General features: G+C 31.9%; 1 protein-coding gene across 1 annotated transcript; it reads right to left on the reverse strand.

Annotated features, from left to right (window-relative positions):
• Positions 1-874: 874 nt before the first annotated feature.
• On the reverse strand, positions 875-24751 carry LOC122289344. The gene is made up of 5 exons (XM_043096325.1): positions 24560-24751; positions 3252-3533; positions 3112-3194; positions 2050-2873; positions 875-1953 (listed from the first exon to the last, which is right to left on the reverse strand). The coding sequence occupies exons 1-5, from the start codon at positions 24749-24751 to the stop codon at positions 875-877; spliced, it is 2460 nt and encodes an 819-aa protein (XP_042952259.1).
• Positions 24752-25553: the final 802 nt, after the last annotated feature.

A 25553-nucleotide genomic window follows, 5' to 3' on the forward strand; every position in this document is an offset into this window, starting at 1 on the left:
AGAACCAAATTGTAAACAATTTGTTGCTCTCGATTAAGTAGTGTTGATGCAGTGATATCCTCTTCTGGAATAAAAACAGCTAGTTCATCATCAATCTCTCTAGACAAAAATTCATCTCCATCAAAATGAATGTTTCGATCAAGAAGTTGGAATGAATTAATGTCTCTACCCATTGATTCAAGTGTCATGGAGATGGAGCGTAAAACTTGCATTCTCACATTTGATTGAGAATCTTCAGTTAATTGAAAATCAGATGACATGTCTTGTTCAAAATGTTCCCAAAGATATCTTGGATTGTTGGATTATAGTAGACCAAGATAGTTGCAAATAGCTGACGCAAATTAGAAGGCATTTGATATAGAGATGCTTCTTGTAAAGATTCTTCTACACTGTCATCTCTTTCTAATAAACCATGCATTGTAGCAGCTTCACGAAATGTAGTGGCCAAAACACCATTGACTGTTTTGAGGTCATCAAATGATAAAGGACCTCTTATATGATTTAATAGAATTCGCAAATAATATCTTTCACCTTCAGAAGGATTTGCTGTTACAATTCGGCCTATAACAATCTGTTTCTTTCGAACTGTCCATATTTTGTATTGTTGATTCCAAACATAAAATTCTGGAAATTCTTTATACAACAACTTTCTGGCGTTTTCATCAACTCGATTTGTTGAAAAGAATTCTGTTAACATTGATTTTGCAGAAAGATCAGAACTGATCACATTGTTCAAGTTTTCATGTGCTCGAAATGTTACTTGGTGTTGATTTTCAAGATGTAAATGCAAGCTGTAAACTGCTGGATGTACTTCATTGATAATAAATCCGTATATTCTCCACATTGCTTCTGGCGGAGCAATCCATCGAGCTGATTAGAATTGTTGAATTTCATCAATTTGTTGATTTGGTTGTTCAGAAACCAAATTAAAGGCAACACGGTCATGACCTTTGTAAATATATTTGTAAAAATATTTAACTGCCTTTATTGTAGAACAAATTTTTACATTAATATGACAGTCAAACATCGCAAGCAAATAAGGATTGTATGGAACAACCCAACGATTATTTAAATCATGACCTCTAATTTTCACAGTGCTTCCATCATCAGATCGTTTATATATTGGAAAACAATCATTCCCAATGGTTGTGTTTGGCACGAAATGTCTTGGATAATTATTCTTGCAATGACCATTCTTTTTCATGCACACGTTTGTTGGATTCAAGGCTCCACACGGTCCATGCATCATATGTTTTATAACAGCTGTATATAGATGCAAATTCTTGTCTTTGTCAGGTAATTCTACAGAAATAATCTGATCAAAAGATTCTGGTGCATATAATTTCCAATCTCGATGTAAGATGATCAAAAAATGTGCATGTGGAAGTCCTCTTTTTTGATGTTCAATGACATAAACATACGCTGAAACTTTTCCAAATATCTCTCGTTTGAATAGTTGATTCTTCAATTCTTTTAATTTTGCTCTGAAGATTCGAGCTATTAAATCAGGACGATTTTGAGTCTCTTCATGTGGTTTCAACTCTGCTGAGATTTCTTTCCAATTTGGATTGCATGTAATTGTTAGAAAGATATCTGGTTTTCCATACCGCTGAACTAAAGTCATTGCTTCCATGTATCTTTTTTGCATATCTCTTGGACCTCCAATAAAAGATGATGGTAGAATCAAGCGTTTTCCAATTCTAGAAGCATTTGTTTCTCCAACACTGATACTGTCCACAATGCCTTGATACAATTCAGATCGAATATGTTGTTGATTACTGCGAAAATAATCTAATATTGATGTTTCAATTTTAATATACATATCGACAACAAATTTTTGAAACAATCGACCAGACAGTAGAAGAATTGAATTCACATCTTCTCTGATTTGTAATTTATAACAATAGTATTCACGACATGAAACAAATGGATCTTTTCTGTTTCTCCTCAACACTACAGAAAATCATAGTTAAAAATTTAGTAATTTATATATTTTAATATATAAATTGTAGATGAAATATATAAATCATTTGGAGTGGTGTATATAACCTTGCTCTTCTCGTCTAAGTAATTCTTCTGCAGATATTGATTGGTGTGGATCAATTGATTGTGCAGCATGAGTATGATTAGATATAGATGCTCCTCGTCTGTTGATTCTTTGTATACCTTGATGCCATCCAATATCGCCAAAAGGGAATAACAATGGATATTGAAGTGGATCATAACATCCAAAATAATATTGAACTATGTGACTTCCACCAACATGGTTATAAACAAAGATGTCACGAGGTGTTACTTGCTCTAGAGTGTCATCTTCAACCCAAATTGCTGCAACTTCTGATGATGTAGGAGCATTGTATACTCGTTGATCTAAACCAGGATTAGATCTGATGCGTATTTTTTGATATTCCAAACTTGGTAGATCCCCAAGAGAACGAAAAAATGTACAATATGGATTGACACGAAGAATATCCATAAGCTGTGCAATAATTGATGGATCCATTCTTGTTGAATCAACAATACAATTTTCGAATTCATGCTCAATATCATAGAAATATAACTGTAAATTTGAAGGCCGACCGTTTGAAGGAATTAAATCAGAAAGATAATGATAGATCTGACCTTGAACTCGAAATGTATAGATACCTCTGTTTCTCTGACTCAAATTTCTATCAAATTTAACTCCAAAAGATGTAAAAGCAAATTTATTATTGTATGTTCGAATGTATGTCCGAAATTGGATAGACTTAGGATCGTTTGAAACAAACAGTCTATACAGTTGTTTAGGAACAGCATTTGTTGTCAAAGAGATTGATCCATCAGCACAGCAGAAGTTGTTGGTTTCATGGAAAAAATTCTTTGCTTTACAATGTCTACAAGATGGCATATTTGGTAAAAAAGAAGCTTCAAATGGAACATTTTGCAGTATATGCCTATGTGTAAAAAAGCGACGACCTCTTGTACCTATTAAGTTGATTCAAAAATATAATAAAAGAAAATTGTTTAGAGTTGATAAAATAATAATTGTTAAATTATTATCTTAAGATTGAAAAAAAAGGAATTAAGATAAAATGTTTAAAAAAAATAAAATTTGTTTTTTTTTTAACTTACCTAAATATGTCGTCGTTGAAGTCCTTTGAAAAGCTGATTGTACTTGCAAAATAGAAGGATCCTATTTGGGCGAGAAGATCATTCTTTGATAAAAAGAATGTGACAAAATAAGAAACAGAATAGTGAAAAAAATATTAAACCTGTTGGATTGTTAAATGTTCAGATATTTGTGTTTGAATCTGTGCATTTGTTGAACTTTCATTGAATGAATCTAAATATGAATTTAGAATCATCGAAGAGTCTGACATAGAATTTGAAAATGTAGATTCATCTGAATCTGTCATGGAGAGATTGATGTCTGTAGAAACAGATGCTCCTTGCAAGGAAGAAATTCCATCACTGTTGTTGTTAATAACAGAAATACGACATCTTTTCAGTTGTGTCTGTTGGAAATTACAATTTTCGGCATTCCAGATCTGTGACTGATAATCATTGGATGTTCCATCAATAGATGTAATGACTTGATCTATGTTGGATGGCTCTAAATTATTGGCCCAATCAAACTACTCTTCGCAGCTTTTTTCTGAGCATATCTTTCTCTAGCTTTTTGACGAATTTCTGCTTTTTTTTCTTCAGGCAAACCTTTGTATAACATCTTTTTTCTTGAATCTTGTTGAAATGCTTCAATCACATTTTTTTAAATGTTATGTTATAGTAAGAATTTGTTTAATTTTATGAATTGAATAAATATTTTATAATTTGATTAAAAAAAGTAATGCTCATCTCAAATCAAGCAAAAAAATTGGAGGCTAAAAAAATTGCACATCAATAATGAAGGCAAGAGTAAACTCTATTATGATAGACAATTCTAAAATATTAGTATATGATACGAGAAGCAATAATTTAAAAGATTGTAACAGCTTGAGAAACAAAAATATTATAGAAGTAAAAAAATATATCATGATTTTTTTCAACATTATAAAAAATCACTTACAACTTTTTTTTCCCAATAATTGCTGCTGTTGACTTTTCTCCTTTGACTTAAAATATATTTCCTATTTTTCACACAAAAACATTATAAAATAAAATTTAGAATTCAATTTTATTAATTGAACTAAATATAACTTTCAAATGTATAACAACTTGTTATTAAAATTCATATTTTTATCTTTTTGGTACCAATTGAAATTCTAAAAGAATAATAACCTTTTTTACAATTAATATTTGATACTGTCTGAATAAATAATAATTTTTTAATTTTGAAAGGGCTTGTTTTTAAAAAAACATTGAAGAAATATTATACGACAAAAACATACAGAGAAACATACAGAGAAGATAATTATTTTTTTATAAGTTTTGATAAGTTGATAAGTATAGTAATTAGTACATTTTATATTTTTATTAATTAATTTTTTTTTTTACAAATAAAACTTTAGCTTACAAAAATTTATTAATGAGAATTAATTTTTAAGAATTAAATATCGAAAAGATAATTTAAGTTTTCTTAGATTAATATTTTCAATTTTTAGACCCGTCAAAAAATATAAAGATAACTTTTAGAATAGAATTTAGTTTTTTTGCCATCCCTTTACTTTTGAATACATTTTATTGTTAATAAATTTCATTGGTTTGAAGATTATTTTTATACCATATCACATTCTCAACTTTTTTTTTTTTTTTCAAAAAGTTAAATCCTTCATTTTACTCGTAACATATAAATTTTTTTGATATATACTAATTTAAACTAAAAGTACGAAAATATTTTTTTAAAAAAAAATAATTATTCAAAATGTTTTAAATTGTGAATAGTTTATCTGAAATTCACATTTTGCATTTTTGAAAATTTATTTTTCTCCAAAGTTTTTTTTCAAAATTTGTTTTTATTTGTCTAAAGTTTGTTATATGTTAAGCTTATCTTTTTTGCAAGTTAAACTTGTTTTTTAGATAGTGACATTTTAGATTTGAAAATTTATTTTTCTTGAAAATTTTTTTTCAAAAATTTTTTTTCTGTCTAAAATTTGTTGTAAGTTCAGGCTTTACTATTTGTATAAAAATGTGGTTGGGATAGTTGTTTTTTGTTTTTTTTTTAGACAAAATGATAAACTTACTTTATATTTATAGTTTGTATGAAAATTAATATCGATTTAAATTTTAATTTAGTTTTATGGATGCTTTGTCGTGTTTAAATATTATATATAAAAATATTATACTTTTATGATTATTTATAAATTATAAATAAAAGGTTTTATGTTTAACAACAAACACATTGAATCTTAGATCTGAATATTGCCTTATATGTATCCATTTAAAAAGAAATATATTTAGTTAAATATGTTCGGCCGATTCTTTTTTGGTTGCGGTATTATTATGGATTTTAGAAAGTAACGTTTGGAAAAATGTTAAAAAAAAAAATTAATTTTAAGTTGAGTTACGAACATCACAACAGCTTGGTGATATAACTCAATTTGTTTTTTATTGTCTATTGAGCGAGAAATTTTTTGAAGTTAGAAAATGAGCGAAAATATATTTCAATATAAATTTTTTTAATTTTTTAAATTTCAGGAATAAAAATTTTATTTAATAAGAATTTTACAGAAAAAATAAGAATTGTCTATTGAGCGAGAAATTTTTTGAAGTTACAAAATGAGCGAAAATATATTTAAATATAAATTTTTTTAATTTCATAAATTTGAGGAACAAACATATTATTTAATAAGAATTTTACGGAAAAAATAACAATTCTAACTAAAAATACTGAGAACATTCCTCATTTACAAGAAACATAAAAAAAAAATTAAAAAATCTATTATAAGGGTTATAGGAAATATTATACTGGGATCGAAATGAATTTTCATTTTACAATGTAAATTAAATAAATCCCAAATATTTACATATACCCGTTTAAATAGATTTAATTTTTATTTCTTGTATAGGAAGAAATGTTCTAAATATTTAAAGTTTAAGTGCTATTAGGTAAAACTCTTAAATTATAAATTAATGAAAACAATTTTAAAAATATACTTAAAAGATAAAATATAAATTTATTTACCTCAAAATATAAATTTTTTTAAATAAGAGATTAATAACTGATTTCTCAAAATATTTTTGGAACAAATTATATATGCACACCGACGCATTACAGGAACACTTAACGCATAGAATAGCTTCGCCCAAATAAATATAAGTGGTTCCTCTTTTTGGCATTCTTGCAGCAATAGAAATTTTATGAATTAGATAATTATTAATATTGCAAAAAGACTTATACGGCTTTAACATAATGACACTTCGTTTTGTAAATAAAATAACATGTTCAATTTAACACGGAAATGGGAAAAACATGAAAAACAGTTTCGAAAAGAAAATTTAAAAAGCAGAAAGAACGTAGATTGCTTTAGTTATTTGCAGAAAGATATAATACGTTAAATCATCAGTTGAAGTAAATAAACAGTAGTAAAAATGGTTCGTGTAATATGCGCAAATTTTTTGTACTTAATTTGAAGATTTAAAAAAAGGCAGCTCATGAATAATACTCAAACAGGTTAGTTTAAAACGTGTAAATTCATTGTGGTCCATTCAATTATTATTTTTAAAAACAAGGAACGTATATTTGCAGCCTTTCATTTTAGAATCAAATAGATATTATAAAAAAAAACGGAAATGTTAATAACCGGCCTTGGTTTAAAAATAATTTACAGTGTTTTACGTCTTCAAAGAAAAAGAAAGTAAAATCGGAAGAGATCAAAAGAAAGTAAAATCACATTAAACCATTCCGTGTACTTGTATGTTTCAGAACATTTTTTTTGGCACATTTGTTTTGACGTGGTACAAAATGAAGTACCTTGCGAAGATGTCAAAACGTAAAAGAATACAAAAATAAATTTTTTACAAATAGCAGAATAGCTAAAACAGTAAAAGAATTATATCTAATATGTATAGATATGATTAGACTATATAACTAAAAAAAAGAACCAAAGATACAAGAGTCACTACAATTAGTGAAGGTGGCGTTAATTAGACTATATACATCCACACTTCAGGTTATCAATAAAACCAAACAAAAAAGAACATTTATTATATTTACAGAATTCGGTAAAAACAAATAAAAATTATATACAATATTTATAAAAAGTATAATAGTGTATATGTTATGCATATGTTATAACCTTCACAAAACATTGTATATGTTATGCATGCAAAATATCATGCAATTTATAAGTTCGTATAAATGGCCAAAAACTGAACCATCACAAAATCCAACCAGCCAGCAGAATTAGCCAACTTCTTTAAGAACAGCTACTGAACTTACAATGTCAGAAAATAAAAGTAATAAAAGTATATAAACTCTAAACATTACAACCAATATAACAATAAATGAAGTTTATTATGAATTAACTTGAATCTATAATGCAATTCTACACTTTCAAACAAATCAACAAACATTTATAGACAGCCAAAATTATAACTATAAGACACAAACCTTCAAGAAATTGATCAACAAAACAACAAATCCAGATTCCCTGCAGCAAATATCAAGAAATTAGAAACGTTAAACGGACACCAGAAAGACCAAAAGGAAAGAAAGAAAAAAAAAAAAACTACCATCAGTGAATAGAAGATATATGCTTATTCAACAAAAAAAAAAAAAAAAAGTGCCCAAAATTTCAATCAGCAAAATTCCAACAATCATATAGCTAAATTTGAAATCACAAATTAACAAAGGCAAGTTAAAAACCGACCGTAAAAAACATCACTAAACAAGACAAAAAAGCCGTGGTCTCAGAGTGTAAAATCAGAAAACAACAAAACACAAAAAATCCCGTCGTCTCAGAAAGATAAAATGAAAATAACACAATGAAAAGACCGAAATATCCCGTGGTCTCAGAGGGTAAAATCAGAAAATAACAAAACAAAAAAAATCTCATCGTGTCAGAAAGATAAAATGAAAATAACACATTGAAAAAACCAAAAGATCCCGTGGTCTTAGAGGATAAAACCAAAAAACAACAAAAAACAAAAAATGCAGAAATTCTAAGAATGTGCCCTAGATGTGACAACAGAAAAAGTGCCAAAACTTTAAAACTAAAGTGGAAATTAAATATAACCTCAAATAAATCAAGAAAATTCATCCACAGAACATACAACCAACAGTTTAACAGAACATAAAAACATTTTAAATATACATGAACAGATAAATATAACTGCAAAAATATAAAGAAGATAACTTCTCAGATATAAACAACATAAAAACAAATGAAAAGAAGATATAACAATCATTAAAGAAATAATAGAACCTCACAAACAATTTAAGAAATAACCTTGAACGATAAAAAGGCGAACTTCTGAACTGAACAGAAAAATTAATTTTAAAACCAGAAGAACTTCGGCAGAGAGAGGAGAAACTATGGCAGTAAATGATAGAGATGAAAGTCATAAATGAAGTTATAAATATATAGAGCTTTATACGCGATAAAAAAGGCAAGTAATAAAAGATGAAATAAAGAAGAAATGACTTTTGGAGAGAGAGAACAGACAGTTTATTTTAAATTAATCAGAGTTTTCGATTACCAATACAGACAAATCCTTCAGAAGGAGGTAAATCTCAGAAAAAGTAAAAAAAAAAATCTCTGACATGCCTACAAATTAAAAAGCAAATACAGCTGCATCACTTTACGCCATATTGAAACTATAACAGTAAATTAACAAAGAAATATGACCAAACAGGTTGATTCCGTTCGCATCAGATTGAAGATTGAACAAACGGGCCAGAAACACACTAAAGTAACGAAATGAAACATGAACAGGATACTAACTGGAAAGATAAATGAAGAAGTTAAACTGAAACATAAGGACGACAGAAGAATAAAACAATTAATGAAAGGATAAAAAAAAAATTCTCTGACAAAACAATTAATGAAAGGATAAAAAAAAATCTCTGACGCAACAATTAAACCATAACCAAAGTTGTCATCCCATCAACATTGGACAGGCATACATATATAAGTAGAGATATACTCAGCTAAGCGAAATGACCATAAAGCCCCAACCAACAATGACAATAAAAACCCAAACACACGGATACACACAAGAACAACATAAAATGACAAAAAAGACAAATTGTATAAAACACAAGGTTTTAAAACAGAAAGGAAAGTTACTGTACATCAGCCTAGCTAATACATCCTCGCTTATATATAAGTAGAAGTAGAAGCCCATATATCCATACATATGTGAAAGTATAGACAGATATAAGTTAATTTTTACTAATATCAAATGCATCCTTCATCACAGCATAAAAAGCCCAAAAAATATGTAAATAAACTTGTATAAGTATATATAGACAGATATATGTTAATTTTTAATAATATCAAAAAAACTTCTAGCATAAAACCCAAAAATAAAACAAAAAAGCAAACTTTAATTTAATACACTAATTCAAAAACATAAGTATAGGCACATATATGTTAAGTTTAAACGAATATTAAAATTGCAGAAAAAACGAAAATATCAAATCCATCATTCACCACGAATAAAAAGCCGAAAAAATATGTAAACTCTAAAGCAACATCAAAATATAACAACAAAAAGAAAATGCATCATTGATCACCGGATCAAGACCCAGCAAAAATGCAAATGACATCATTGATGACGGCATTAAAATCCAACTATAATACAACTTTAAAAATAATACACATCATTGACCACGGCATGAACAAGAACAAACAGAAAACCACCACAAACAGAAACCGAAAGAGTAGCAAAAAGAATTTTAGCATAAAAACCCAAAATAAAAATAAATACAAACACAGAAACAAATAGTAGCAAAAAGAACTTTTCTTCCTCTTGTAAACAATAGCAAAACACAAATAATCAGAACCAAAAATGCACAGACAACAGTGAAATAAACAAAGCCAAAGTAACAAATACAAAATGTAAAAACTAACAGAAGATGAAACAAAGGACAGATACACGAAAGAGAGAACGGAAAATCCAAACAGAAACACAAAGAGCACAAAAAAATTTCTTTTCTTCGTTTTGGCATGCTTCGAAAAATCACAAACAATGACAGGAAAAACCACTTTAAAAAACCACCAACAAACCGCCGGACAAGATGCATCCGAAAACCCAGAAACCATTTAAAAAATTTCATTTTTTCGCTTCTATAACATTCGAAAAAACGACAAAGAAACCATCGGAAAAGATCCATCTGAAAAGCCAGAAACCACAACAACAAACATCAAAGAAATGACCGAAGAAGATGAAATAAACAAATGAAAATAAACAAACGGCTTGAAAGCAACACTGCAAAACGATTTTTTCCTTCCCAAAACCCATAAACAAACGTTCGCACAACAACCATCAAAAAACCCAGAAAATGCAACACCCAAAAACGATTTTTTTTCCCTCCTCGAACGTTCCCAAAAACCATAAACAAATGGTTGGACATCATCCATCAATAAACCCAGCCGGAGAAGATGAAACAGAAGTGAGAAAAATGAACAAACGGCTCGAAAGCAACACCGAAAAACAATTTTTTCCTTCCCAAAAACCATAAACAAACGTTCGGACAACAACCATGAAAAAACCCAGAAAATGCAACACCCAAAAACGATTTTTTTCCCTCCTCGAACGTCCCCAAAAACCATAAACAAACGGTCAGAGAACATCCATCAATAAACCCAGCCAGAGAAGACGAAACGGAAGTGAGAAACAAACAGACAATCGAAAAACCCATAGCAAATGAATCGAAAACAACACCAAAAGAAACACACCCATAACCAAACCCAAAAACCCAGAAAACCCAAAGCAACCGAACGAAAACCAACCCAGAAAACTCAGAGCAAAATGCAGACAGAAAAGATGAAACAGAGGTAAAAAACGATGAGACAACCGAAAAACCCAAACCAAATAAACCGAAAACAACACCAAAACAAACACACCCATAACCAAAGCCAAAAACCCACAAAACCCAAAAGAACCTAACGAAAACCAACCCAGAAAACCCAAAGCAACCGAACCCATATCAACAACAAAACACACACACCCAAAACCCATAAGACGAAAGAACAAACACCAAACAACAGCCGGAGAAGAAAAAACAGAGAACTAAAAAACCCAAATGAACTGAAGGGACAAAGGAGAGAGACGGACGGTCGAAATGATGCAAATCGGCATAGAAAACCCAAAAACCCAAATGAACCGAAGGGACGAACGGGAGAGACGAACAGACAACCAGAGAGACGAACAGGCGAAATGATCAGAATCAGTACAAAACTGACATTTACTCAGCCGTGCGAAATGACCATAAAGCCCCAACCTATAATGACAATAAAACCCCCAAACACACTGAAAACACGGGCACACACAAGAACAAGATAAAAGGACAAAAAAGACAAATCGTATAAAACACAAAATTAAAAAATGGAAAAGAAAGTTACTGTACTATACTGTAGCTAATATATCCTCGCTTATATATAAGTAGAGATATATATATAAATTGTGGATCAATTGATTGAAATTTCTTGAAATACTTGTCCACATATAATATTTATGTTTATTAGTATGGATCGTAAAACTCGTGAAAGTATTTTAAAAAATCTTGACAATTTGTATCATGTTAGTAAATAAATCAAGTTCGGAGCCATGAACTGTCTAATTTTATCCAAATACCTATTCAATAAAAGAGTATTGAGTTTCAAAATGAATATTAGAAGATCTTAATTCATGGCAATACAGCACGTGATTTCATATTTGTTTTTTGTATACAGAAGTCTTTTTATATGACACCCCTTGAGAGAAAAGGCCAAGCCCATTAACGACATGGGCCGACTCAAAGCCTCATGCTCTTCGTTTCCTGTTGGCAGTCACTACAATTCCTAGCAAATACAGGTAAAATCTAATTTCATTTGCCATACCATCAGATCATTCAGATGCACGTTGTTTCACTTCAAACATCCCGAATCGGCAAGAAAGGGAACCGATCTTAGTGAATTTTTTAATTGTTTATTAAACTGCTTCATTTTGGATTGGTTTGAACCGATTCCAGCTGAATTAAAACTGTATTTACTTTTAAATTGTCCAACAATTGAGATTTTTTTTTTTTTTTTATATGATAGAAGTAAATATATATTACATTTTTCATCAAAGAATCATAGAAAAATTGAAAAGATGAAACATATAGTTATTTATTTTCATTAGTTGAACAAAACAATTAGGAGATGAATGCGATTTTTTATATTAAATTTGTGGTTTTGTAAAAAATACTACATTTTTCATATGCTTATAATAACTTATATATATCAAAATTACATATATATATATCAAAATTAAATACATGAATTACATATATATCAAAATTATTTAAAATCATATAATATTTTCATTAAAACCAGTGAATAAATTTATATTTTATACATTATATATATATTGGTTTTGGTGATGGGCAATATATATACATATATATTATTACGGATCAAAAAGCTTGAATATACTATTACTTTAATTTTTTATTTTTAGGAAGATGACAGTACTTCAAGTTTATTTATAGCTCTTACTTGTAGTAGATGAAAATCGTAGTTACAAACTAAACACTTATGAGTTATAGATAAATCAATAAGATCTAAACTCAGGCATCAAAATATTAAAAATCATAAAACTATAGTACAAAATAATCTAAAATAAATCAAAAGAAACATGACAATCAAAGTCAAAGAAACACAAACAACCTGCAAAAACAAGATTCGCCCATGCAAGACGAATATAGAAAGTCTAGGGAATTGAACATTCCAAGAAGCCAAAAACATTATAAGAACTCTTAAACAAATTTCTTGTGAAAATATCACTCCATCCGGCCTCGTGAAGAATTTAGACTGGACATCATGACTCATCACAACAATCCTGCTGCCTTGAGGGCATTGTTGAACTCTTCGTCACTATCACATCTCAGCTAAGTTTGGAACATGGAATCAATTGAGTTTAAATTTAAACCTAACTCAATATTTAAATAAACAATTCTTAAATTACTAAATATCACTTAACAAGATATCTTTACATGTAGGACCACAATTTTTTTTAACTCAACACCTATTTACACATTAGATTCATATCATTTTTCAACTTTCCATAAAATCAATATAAACTCATCTTAACATTTAAACACATCTAAACTCATAATAGATGGACCTGCAAAACTCATTCCACCATCTAAGATTCTAAACTCATTATTATTCATAAAGAATTCAATTCATCTCATATCAGCTCAACATCTAAACGCAACTTTATTAACCTTGTTACTTGGGTGCCAAAATAATCTTCAATTTTGGACATGACGAGCATCTTATCCCTATCACCACACAACAAGTTAAAGACAATTCCCTTGCGGGCAAATCGCCTAGCCCTACCAATCCTATGCAAGTAAACCTCATAATCTGGCTGAGGAAGTTTCATGTAGTTTCACCGGAAGATTATAGTTGATAACCAGATTAACTTGTTATTGGTCAAAGGAGATCAGTTGGACTATGTATTTTGTCTCTGTCTCGGGACTGACAGCACCTTGAATGGTAGTTAAAATTCCCAACGTACCCCTATGAATTACGAAATTATCTACTAATTTTTTTGAACAAATTGGTTAGATCTCAATTATCAAGATTATATAACTAATCAAATATTTAAAATAAATAATCAAACTTACAAGACACAATGATTGGTTATGAAGAAAAACCATTTAAAGAACTCTTTAAAGGTAAAGCCCTATGGGACAGCCAAATTTAGGAAAGTCAATCTTATTATTTGAAGAACAATTACAAGCAATCATCAATTACAAAATCTTTACAATTCGACTCTCTTACTTGCCTAGATAAACGATCCGTTTGTCTTCTACCGTAGTAGCAGCCAGAACCTCTGGCGATTTTCAAATGTTGACTTCCTTTCTGGAATTCTAGAGGCTGAAATCTAACCAATGTTACTTCACACTCAAAACACGATCACACTCAATAAGAGGTGAAAAACTCCATAAAAATTCTCAAGTAAATTTTCTCTCATAAATGCTCAGAATATACTCTCTAAAATTCATGGCTCAAAATCATTGGTGAGATACAAAACCAAATTCCTTTAAATAGAAAGTCTGGAAAGAGTTTTAGTCATAGTAGGATTCTGCTGACGGTTAACAATAGTCGCGAAAATATGTTTTAACGGACTGCTAACATTTTACAATAACATTCTTCTATATTGACTAATCTATATTCAGCTTTCTTCTGGATATATACAAATTTACCAGGACTCGATTTTAACCTCAAAAACTTATCTAAATAATATCTAAGACTTCTAGATAAACTCAACATTGTTTAGAAATAAATAATTATTTTTACATTCATTCAACAATTTCAAATAATATGATAAGACAAGCTAGGGATGCTACCCGCACCATACGGTGCGGGGTACACCCCTCCCCCCTTCCCCCGCCCCCGCATGGGGCGGATGGGGAAAATCTCCCCCATCCCCTGCCCCCGGTGTGCGGGGGCAGGGTACCCCGTCCGGCATGACGAGGTACGGGGTGGGGGGGCAATCCATCTGCCCCCCACACCCCCCTTCTGGGCCTTGGGCCCAGAAACATTTTCTGGGCCGAAAATGGCCCAGAAGCAATTTTTGGGCCATTTTGGGCCCAGAAACCTTAGCAACGGGCCAAAATGGCCCACAAGTATGTATTGAAAGGCCCAAAAAAAGCTTGTAGGTCATTTTCATTTTTCAGCCCATAAAATTATAAGTAAAAAGGAAAAAAAAAAATTTAAAAACTAGAATAAAAATAAAAGTGTTATGAATGGTAATTGATTTTATGGCTAATAAAAGTTACTAGTCTAAGAGTCTAATACGTGATAAACTAATAATAATAACTAAACTATTACAAAATTGAAAGGCTAAACAATTACAAACATAAAAGTGTCCAATGGACATTGTATCAACATTACAAATTATTGAATACAAAATTTGAACAAATAATTAAAAATTGAATATTCTAAAGAGGCTTGTCAACTGTGACTTGTCTTTGAGTCAAGGGGTGTGACAGTTGGGGCGTCCCGGGCTTGCGCACATTTTTATGTTGTAGAGGTGCTAGACGTCTCATGTGTTATTACAAAAATTAATATTAAAATTAATAATGATGAAATGGAAATGAATATAAATAAATTAAAATAATAAAATAAAAAACAATTACCAGGTGGTCCAAATCCAGACTGATCACCACCCTCATCGGTCTCCTTAAAATCTAAAATATCTGGAACATGAATATCCTTTCCTATCGTCCAACTCTGTGTGCATATCAATGCCTCTACAGTTGTAGGAGACAATGAACTACAGAAAGGATCCAATATACGACCTCCGGTACTAAAGGTTGACTCTGAGGCAACGGTGCTAATAAGAATGGCCAAAATACAGCGGGCAATTTCAGAAATGATGGGATATTTCTTTGAGGCATTCTTCCATCATCCTAATATATCGAAATGATCATCATCATCTTGGACCATATCCGCTGACAAATAGTTGTCTAACTCAGAAACGACCCCTGTAGATTGATGGACTAGTGTGAAATTCTGTGCGAGGGTCTTAGTCCACGGCATTCTGCGCTTCCTTGTAGGAGGCTCGATCACGGTATCTGTAGAAGGCGTTGGGGTCGGTGTATGTGTCTTCGATGTAGTACCACCCTTAATTGCCATAAACTCGTCATACAATTTTTTCAGGGTATCTCAGGCCAATTCACCAATAATTTCAGTCCATACCTGATCGTGAACAAGTCTCAACCCATATAACAAGCTTGAAACTTTCAGACGGGGATCAAAAATAACAGCCACATATAAGAAAATATTCATTCTAGTCAAATCTTCCCAATACTTGTCATATTTTAGCATCATGGTTACTGTCATCCCCCTCATCCTTTCATTAGAACTCCTACGCATATTTCATAATTCTTCTTTTACCCTACATATTTGTTGACAAAACTTATGGGATGTAGGGTACAAAGAACCAGATATATTTAATGTGACATCATAAAATAATCCAAGAAAATCAACGAAAGTAGAAACTACCACCCAATTATCATCATTAGGCTGTCGTGATCCCCCGTGCTCATCAAAGTATTTGACATATTGGATGTCTTCATCACCCAATAATTGAAAGGCTACCTTATATTCTTGGGCCGCCTCCAACATCAAGAAAGTTGAATTTCATCTGGTAGGAACATCAGTACAAAGACCCTTCTTCGATGTTATGCCTGCAGCCTTTGCAGCAACTTTGAATTTCTTTAATCTAGAAGGAGAAGACATCACCCATTTCACAGCTATTCTAACTCGTGCAACCGAGTCATCAACATCTTTCAACCCCTCAGTCACAATTAAATTCAAAATATGTGCAGCACATCTAACATGCAAGTATTCACCACCCAAGAATGTCTTATTTGCATCTTTAAGATAATTCTTTAGATATCTCAATGCGACATCATTAGACGACGCATTATCAACTGATACAGACAAAACCTTTTCCAACCCCCACTCCTTTATTGTGGCCTCCAAGGCCTTCCCAATCGTCTCACCCTTATGATCAGTTATTTGACAAAATTTAATAATCTTCTTGTACAGAACCCAATCAGCATCAACAAAATGCACAGTCAATGATATGTAATTCATATTTTGGATTAAAGTCCAAGTATCGGTAGTGAGGCAAACTACCAAACCCGCCAATTGGCTCCTCAAAACATCTTTATCACTGAGGTATATCTTCTTAATATCCTTTGCCACGGTGTGACGAGAAAGAAGTACAAATCTCGATTCCAACTCTTGGACAAATTCTTGGAACCCTTTACCCTCCACAAACTGAAAAGGCAGCTCGTCCATGACAATCATACGAGCTAACTTCCTTCTACACTCATCGGTGTTATACTTCGTATACCCCTTCAATGTTGGCCCCCCCGCCCCACTACTCCCATCCGCCATTTTAAAATCTAGTCTAGATTGACCCTTCTCTACGAAAGATTTTAAAATTGGACTCTTCTTGCATTGTTCGTCTAGATGGACCTTTAGTTGGGATGTACCATGTTTCCTATAGTGACATCCATACATTTTTTCACAGTGATTACATTTAGCTTGTGGGTTGTTGGGGTCACTACCCTCTAGTTTGGTAAAGTGTTGCTAAACTATGGATACAGGTTTCTTGCCCTGTGTGGGCTTCGGAGCAGGGCAAGGTGTACTCGTTATAGGGGTAGGAGTAGGATTAGTTTCTGGGGTAGGGGTGTTGGCTGGGGAAGGCGAGCTATCACTGAAATCCGAAGACATTCCTGATTCTCCAACAAAAATAAAAAATAAAAATAAAATTCTAAGTGCAATCCAACACAATCAGGGCAAACTGCATACAAAACCAAATACATCAAAAAAATAATTGGGTTTCGGATTGGAACCCCAATCCCGGATTGGAACCCCGGATTGGGGTTCCAATCCGAAACCCGACAATCAAATTAGGCCCCTTATTGATTGAAACCCCTAATATTATTTTTCATGATTACACAAATGAATATTCACTCACTTACTTTATTATGATCTTGACAGACACCAAACGTCTCAATTCATGCATGTATTATTTTTAATTAATAACCTATACAAATTAGTGATTTTCTCTTGATTATGATCTTTAATTCTTACAACTCTTTTGTCATAAATAAATAACCTGTCAATTTTTTTTATTTTATTTTAACATAATGTTATGATTTAAATTCAAATACTTATTCTAATATTTTGTGAAATCAACATTTCCGACACTCACATACATAAATATAAAGATTTTTATTTTAACTCTTTACAGCATGAGAAGGACCCTCAAATATAATTTTAAACATATTAATGTGTCATGCATCAATAAATGAATATGATTTTCTTACATGATCAACGTTACCATCCCAATAGTTGTCGCCTAAATATGTACGATATTTTATAAATATATGTTGAAAGTGACAAATTTTGTTCTAACAAAATATCAACTGTATAATTATTTAACGTTAATATTTTATATATATTTAAAGAATTTTAAAGCTAGAGTAGGTTATAGAATTGATTAAAAATTCTAAAAAAAGTGCTCACCTTTGATGCAAGCTAAGTTAACACCCCGGAAAGAAGAAAGGAGATGCTTGAATAGGATGTACCTCGGAAAAGTTGTCCCTAAGAATTAAACACCTATAATTAATGTGTGTATATATATATACCGCTAGCTGTACGATTTTTTTTTTTTTTTTTTTTTTTTTTTTTTTTTTTTATGGTTTCCTTCCAAAAGAAAATTGTACTTGCCTTCAATAATAAAAGGATAATTTATTATTATCTTGAGGCATACAGCTAGCATACCTTAATAAAAAAAATATATATCATGAATGATATATTTTATTATTTTTAATTACACTTAATTAATGATGTAGTACGTATATACATTTTAAATGATTTGATGTGCAAATCACTTAATAGTAATGACTTAGGACAGATTTAAAAGACACATCTCAACTTAAAATTCTCATTTTAATTTAAAATTTTTATTTTATCATTATAATTTTTTTAAATTTTCACATAAAATATAATAAATAATTTAACTTTTTACAAATTTCAAAACAATAATAATACTAAAAAATAATATTTTAAACTTTTATCTCATGAACTCAAAATTCTTATCTTATTTACCAAACCTACCCTTAAACTATTCCACGTAAAACATATGATGAGTAGTTAATAACCTATTGAATCAATTAGTGCAATGGATTAGTTGATCAAACAGTCTAGATCTACTAATTCTTTCCAACAAAATTGCCAACTTTGGACTGTTTAAAAGAAAGCTAATTGCCAATAGTATTTCAAAAAAATAAAAATAAAAAATAAAAAGAGCTCAAAACAACTCACAATAGAGATTATATTTCATATTCAGCATATATCACAACAAACCTTCAACTGACTTTGACAACTGATATGAATCTATAACCCTATCCAGTTTAAATATATTAATCCCGTTAAATGCAATGGAAATATTGAATTTAATTGTTACATTTCTTATTATTCTCAATTTTTTAATAGTTTACAAACTAGTTTCTAAACCCCATAAAAAAATTAGGGTTTCGGATTGGAACTCTAATTTAATTTAGGGTTTCAATAAAATTTACAAAAAAAAAAAAAAAACAATCCAATGAATCCAAAAAAATACCAATCCGAAACAATCACACAATCACATGAATCCACAGCACACAATTCACAAATCCCATTCTCCATCTCCGATTCAACCCCATCCTATCTCCAATCTCCGATCAAAACTCAAAAAAAATAAAAATAAAAATAAAAAATCAACGGAGAAAATCAAAAGAGGAGGAGAAAATTTACCGTGCGGCGTGCATTCGGCGTCGTGCGTCGTGCGAGAGAGAGGGAGGATGGAACACGTGCGGCAGACGGACTGGTTGCAGGTGGGAGGAGGGAACACCGAACACGGGGGCATTGCAAACGGGGAAGGCCGAAGGGGGACTCGGGACTCGGGACTCGGGAGGGGAGGGGATGGGAATCAGGGGATCGGGGGGGGGGGGGGGGGGATGGGTTAGGGTTAACCCATTAATGAAACGGCGCCGTTTTGTGGTGGACAAAACGGTGCCATTTCAGTTAGTGGGTTAATAATAAAACCCCTGAAATGAAATGACGCCGTTTTGTCTACCACAAAACTGCGCCGTTTCATTTAAGTATCCAGCTATATAATATATAATATATTATATATTATATATTATATATATAGATATAACCGGTGTGGGGTGGAGGAAAAACGGATCGGGGGGAGTCCGTTTCCGTCCCTTGCCTCCGCTTGGGGTGGCCATACGGGCCGGGGGGCCCCGCTCTGCCCTATGCCGGGGCGGGGCGAACGGGGCGGGTCAGCGGGTTTCAGGGCCCCGCTGCCCACCCATAAGACAAGCCTTATTATCCAGTCATGTAATCCTAGCCAATTTTTACCTTTACAGTAATAACTCTATAACCAAGGTCAACAAGTGCCTATGCAAGACTATTTCTCATGCGTACAAGTATTATTGTCCGCCCCAAGTTTTCTCCCAACTCGAATATTCATTCTATCTTTAATCACTAGATTCTTGGCACGTTCATCAGGACAATGTACTTTGTACTATTTCCCAGCCTCTAAATATAACTCTTCTTTCTTGACAAAAAGTTGTTGATTGTAATATTTGACTATCCTTGATACAAAATTTTTCACGGTTTCATTAAATGTAGCAGAAAACAGAAGAACCTAGCAGTGAGAACTTGAATTCTTTCAATATCCTTCTTTATTTTCAAGGAATCATCTTTAAATCCATCCACAGCTAGCATGTGATCAGCCTCGTCAAAAACAAGAATCTTGACGGAACTAATGCCCAATTTCCTACTGGACATCCACTTCCTGATTATACCGAGACTTCCAATAATTACTTGTGCTGAGAAAGGTGGTTGTTTTGATATATGCTTGAATTGCATTATATGTAATTTTTAGTACTTTTTATCAACATTAAAATAATCAATTCAAAATTGTTATGAATCGACCGATTCAACAAATTAAATCTTCCAACATTAAATCAATCCTTACCCGATTCTAATTTGTCAAGCCTTGCTTCAAACATCATCTTGGTCAATCTCTGATGCTGCAATTCTGCTGTGGGGGCAATCGTGCCGAGATGGTAATGGTGGTGGTGATTGGAGGAGTGTCATAGTGTTCAAGGAGAATTGGTGCTTGTAGTTTCAGTCATGAGGATTCACATTGCATTGCTTGGCTAGAGGGTAAAGAAGACATAGTGCTTGTTTGGTTAAGAATAGAGAATGCAATACTTCCACAAGCATGACTATGATCAATGCTTGGACTTCTTCATCTTGGTATGGGATCGACACAATACGGACGAAAGAACAGCAACCTCAAATAACTACAACCCATTGTTGTTCTTTTGACGATGAACTGTTTGGTATGGCGCTTCAAATAGCAATCAATTAAGAGCTTTTCGTTCAAAATTGCGATCAATCAATAACGAGAAATGATAGTTACAGTCGTGAGTGCGCAAGCGCTGTACAATCATTTTGAAAAAAGTTAATAAATACGGGACTTACATGAAAATAAATTAATTTTTTAATAGTAGACCCTATTCTTTTTTAAAGCGACTATATGATGCTTATATAATCCAATACTGTACGTAATATTACTCATTAATAAAATTTCTTGTATTCTAGATGAGAGGACATACTCCAATAATTAAGTCAATAACCTTTCGTTTATGGAGAGAAATTCAATAAATAGAGAGCGATATAGTTTTAAAAAAAAATGAGATTGTTTGGTTATATTTAGCAATACAACTGTTTTTAAGTATTCTCATATATTCTTAAATATTTTATTCTCAAACATCCTTTAAATACAAAACACTTTTTTTCATTTTATTTTTTCAATTTTTTTATTTAATTATTATCTAATCATTACAACTTTCTCAAATTCTCAAACAAAACACAAAAAAAATACAATTTTTTCAAATTCCAAAACAAAAATAATATTAAAAAATAATTTTCTAAATTTTTTATATTCTTATTCAACTTTTTCTCTCTTATTTTTTAAAATTCAATAAAATATTTTCATGTAAATTATTTTATCATTATTAACAGATATACTGAAGTATTTTTAAGTTACTAAACGAGACCTAAATCTTTATTTTGAAGAGAGTATCCATTTTAATGAACTTATAAATAGGGTCTATAGATGTTACCACTTAGGGTGGTGGCTTAGTGATTTATAAGTTTGTCAATAGGCACTAGGTTCTAGGGTCGAATCTTGCAATGGAAAACATTCAGGATTATTGGTGACCCATTAGCTCATGGACCATTGATACTCTCGTGGGATTGGAGTCAGGCTATGGCTTAAGTCCGACTTGTAAGGAGCATCTACTATTCTTGTCATCTAAGCTATGGTAGGGACAAAGTTTTAAATACCGTATCGGAAGCTGTACCGGTCAAAGCATTAGAATGAAATATTTTGATATTGGTACCGTTTCGAAATAGTTGATATATGTATAAATTATATTCTAAAATAATAGTTTATATATAGCTAAATTATATATAATACATATATAAAAATTATAAATAACTTAATTTGAATTGGGAGTTAAAAAATAAATTTGGAGTTTGAAGAAATGAAAAAAAAAATAAGAGTTGAAATATAGGCCGGTATGAAATAGGTGTAATACCTATACCAGACCAATGATCGATATAGAATATATTAACTGATACGATACGGTATTTAAAACAATTGATAGGAAAATCATCTTTAATCGCCTCCTCCCATCATTTTTGCTGATAAAAACAAAGCTATAGATGTTAGCCGGCTTGTAGCGTTTAGATTGACTAAAAAGATTGACCATACAAAAATGGTGTTGAATAGTCTTCTTTTTTTTTTCTTTTTTTATTTTTTTTTTAAATTTTAATTTTAATTTTTTCCTAGACCATAGGATAATCTTATCTCTAGTTCATTAACTATTCTTGTTAGATGATGTTTGGATAATAAGTTGAGATAAAAATTAAAAGTTAAATAAAATATTATTAGAATATTATTTTTTAATATTATTCTTATTTTAAGAATTAAAAAAAATTAAATTGTTTGTTATATTTTATATAAAAATTGATTTAATAATAAGATTAGATTAGATAAGATAAAAAAAATTTTACTATCCAAATGAACTTTAATCTTTTTATTTAATTTAAAATATCATTCATTTTGCGGGAAGAAAATACGAAGATTTTGCTCGTAAAACTTTTTAAAATAAAGAGCAATGTATTTTTATCTTAAATTTTATTATCCTAGTTACGCGACTCCTTATATACGGATATATGAAGTGTGACACATTAATTAGTACGTTTGAATTTATTGGTCCATCGCCTAATTTTTTTTTTTTTTTTATCTTTTATTAATTTTTGTGAAAGGATTTTTGTCAAGATCTTCCGTCCTCTCTTCTTGTATTCTCCTTTTTTAAAAAGATAAAAAAAAATTAATAAACTTGAAAATTATAAAGGGTATTGTTAGGGGTGCCACGCTAGGTGACCGCCGGGCGTGCCCCTATGCTAAATCTCACTTTTAAATTTTTTCTTTCTTTTTTTTCACAATTTTTAAATATCTTTAAATATTTTTAAAAAATAAACAAATATATTAATAACTTTCTTACTTATTAAGAAAAATAAATAAATAACTAAATAATTAATTAAATATATAATACGATCAAAATAAAAGAAAAATGAAGCATTCTATCATTTTCCCTTCTATCCTTTTCCAATTATAAAATTCAAAGACAATGACATCATTCGCTCTAGAAAAGCTAGGCGTGTTTAAGCAAAGATAGTTGGCCCGTTCAACTAAACAAGCTAGATATTGTGCATAATAATTACAGTTTGAAAATTAAAATCCCAACATCCTTCCATCTTTGAACTTGTTACCGATCTCCACTTACTGCCTCTGCAAATCACTGAGGGTTTTATATATTCCAAGGAAACATGTGCTCGAAAGTTTTTTTTATAAAGGTAGCATATATGCAGGATTATTTATTTATATATGGATCATTAGGGATCACATATTCATTTACTCAAATCGATCCAAGAAAGCAACAACCGATAAGAGAGAAACACAGAGATCAACTCCGTGGCTGTGATTGCGTCATGCACCCAGATGGTCCGTGGCTGCTGGCTTGTTAGAAAGCGTAACTGAGGATGCCGACATTTAACGACTCCTGTTGAGACTAAAATATGCGGTCATCATGGTGTATAAATATAAAGAGAAATGATAATTATATTAGTGAGTGTGTAATTATCGTATAATTATTTAAAAAAATAAATAAATATAAAATTTATATAAAAAAATTAATTTTTTAATAATAAATTTTATTTATTTTTAAAATAATTATATAACATTTATGGACTACAAACTGCTCACAGCATTACTCAAATATCAATAATTTGTATATACATAGGTGGAGGATTATAGCCTCTAAGAGTCGTGGCCATTTTGGTAACCACATGAATTATTAAAGGAAAAATATGATTGGGTTAGGATAAAAGGCCCATGTCCACGCAGTCTTTGTACAGCATTTATTTTCGGGAAAACTCTATTTGCAATCGGCAATGCGTACCCCTTGCGTACACGTCCCTCCACGTGTGCAAATGAAACGGTGTGTTTCGTATACACCCGGTTCTCCCCCCCTTCCCTTCGTCACAGTGAGAGCAAACAGATAACGAAGCTCCATTCTCTCCTTGTTACAAAACGCAATACTGATTTTTCACATAATAACTGCTTCTCTCACTGAAACTTCTCTCTCTCTCTCTGAGATCAAGCTTTATCATCTCCTTCCCGAAACTTTCTGGATTTTTTTAGTCGAGTTTGATGAATTTTTATTTCAATTCTGGTTGGAAAGAGACCCATTTTGATTTTGTTCAGTTTTTTTATTTTCCTTACCTACTCTGTAAATGGTGGAAAGGATGCCGGCGATGGGAAGTGGAGGAGAAGAGCACTGCGACGTCGATGGTCGAAAGAGACCGTAGCAAAAACTTGAATCTATTTGGAAAGAGACCCAGTTTGCTGCTTTTCCGTCGATGGTGGAGGAGGTCGTCCCGTTGGAGGAGTCGTCGTCGATGGGCACAGCGCAGGCCATCACTGCTGATCCGTCCCCAGCCTCGAGTTTTCAGTCTTATCGACAGCTCTGGTCGGTGTCGTCGCATTCCTCCTCTCCGGAGTACCCTTCCTCACGCTCGGCAATGGAGACGGCGCAGGCTTCGCCTTGCTGACTTGGAGCGAGAACGATTCACCCTGAAACGACACCGACAAGCTCCTCGCCGAAGTGAACAATAGCTTCTGAGCCGCAGACACTTCACCATTGCCGCTCCCAGCTCTCGAGTCCAGAGAACTGGGCCGAGGAGTGGCCGTCCTCCTCCTCTCCACTGACTGTGAACGTTTAGCCAGAGACGATACCGAAGGCATCGGCATCATCGTAGTCGTCCGAGAAACCAACGGCGATAGACATCGTCGGGAATTGGAAGTCGAAGAAGGCGTAGAAGTAGAAGAAGAGGAAGAGGACATGTAGCGAGAGGTGACTTGTCGAGATTTCGACCGGCGGTGGGGAGAGACTGCATCCTCAAAAATTTACAGTTTTTTTTTTTTAATTTATTTATTATATCGGATGACGTGGCATTATGCCACGTCAGCCGATTCCGCAACAGGTACCCATCGCCGGGTACCTCTAGCAGTCCTCTTATTTTCGTATTTTCGTCTGCTAGCTATGGCTAGCCACTTATAAAGAAGGGGAAAAGGAAGGGGTGTTAAGGGTGTAAACTAGATGCGGATCCGAGATGTCCGGTTACGCTTAAATTTGCATCCGGGTTTATAATTCGGCTGTAATCTAGGTATGTACTCAGTTATAAAAATTCGGATTGTAATTGAATATTCATATTTATAGA

Source organism: Carya illinoinensis, chromosome 12 (genome assembly GCF_018687715.1).
Source record: "Carya illinoinensis cultivar Pawnee chromosome 12, C.illinoinensisPawnee_v1, whole genome shotgun sequence".
Taxonomy (NCBI): Eukaryota; Viridiplantae; Streptophyta; class Magnoliopsida; order Fagales; family Juglandaceae; genus Carya; species Carya illinoinensis.

What these genes read in the sequence shown, in the direction of transcription:
- LOC122289344 (XM_043096325.1), bottom strand. Translation starts at nt 24,751, where the DNA reads ATGGCCTGCGCTGTGCCCATCGACGACGACTCCTCCAACGGGACGACC. An exon ending in TCCTTTCCACCATTTACAGA is followed by an intron (nt 3,534 to 24,559) that starts GTAGGTAAGGAA and finishes AATGATTATCAG; the next exon opens with TCACAGATCTGGAATGCCGA. An exon ending in AACATTTAACAATCCAACAG is followed by an intron (nt 3,195 to 3,251) that starts GTTTAATATTTT and finishes TTTTTATCAAAG; the next exon opens with AATGATCTTCTCGCCCAAAT.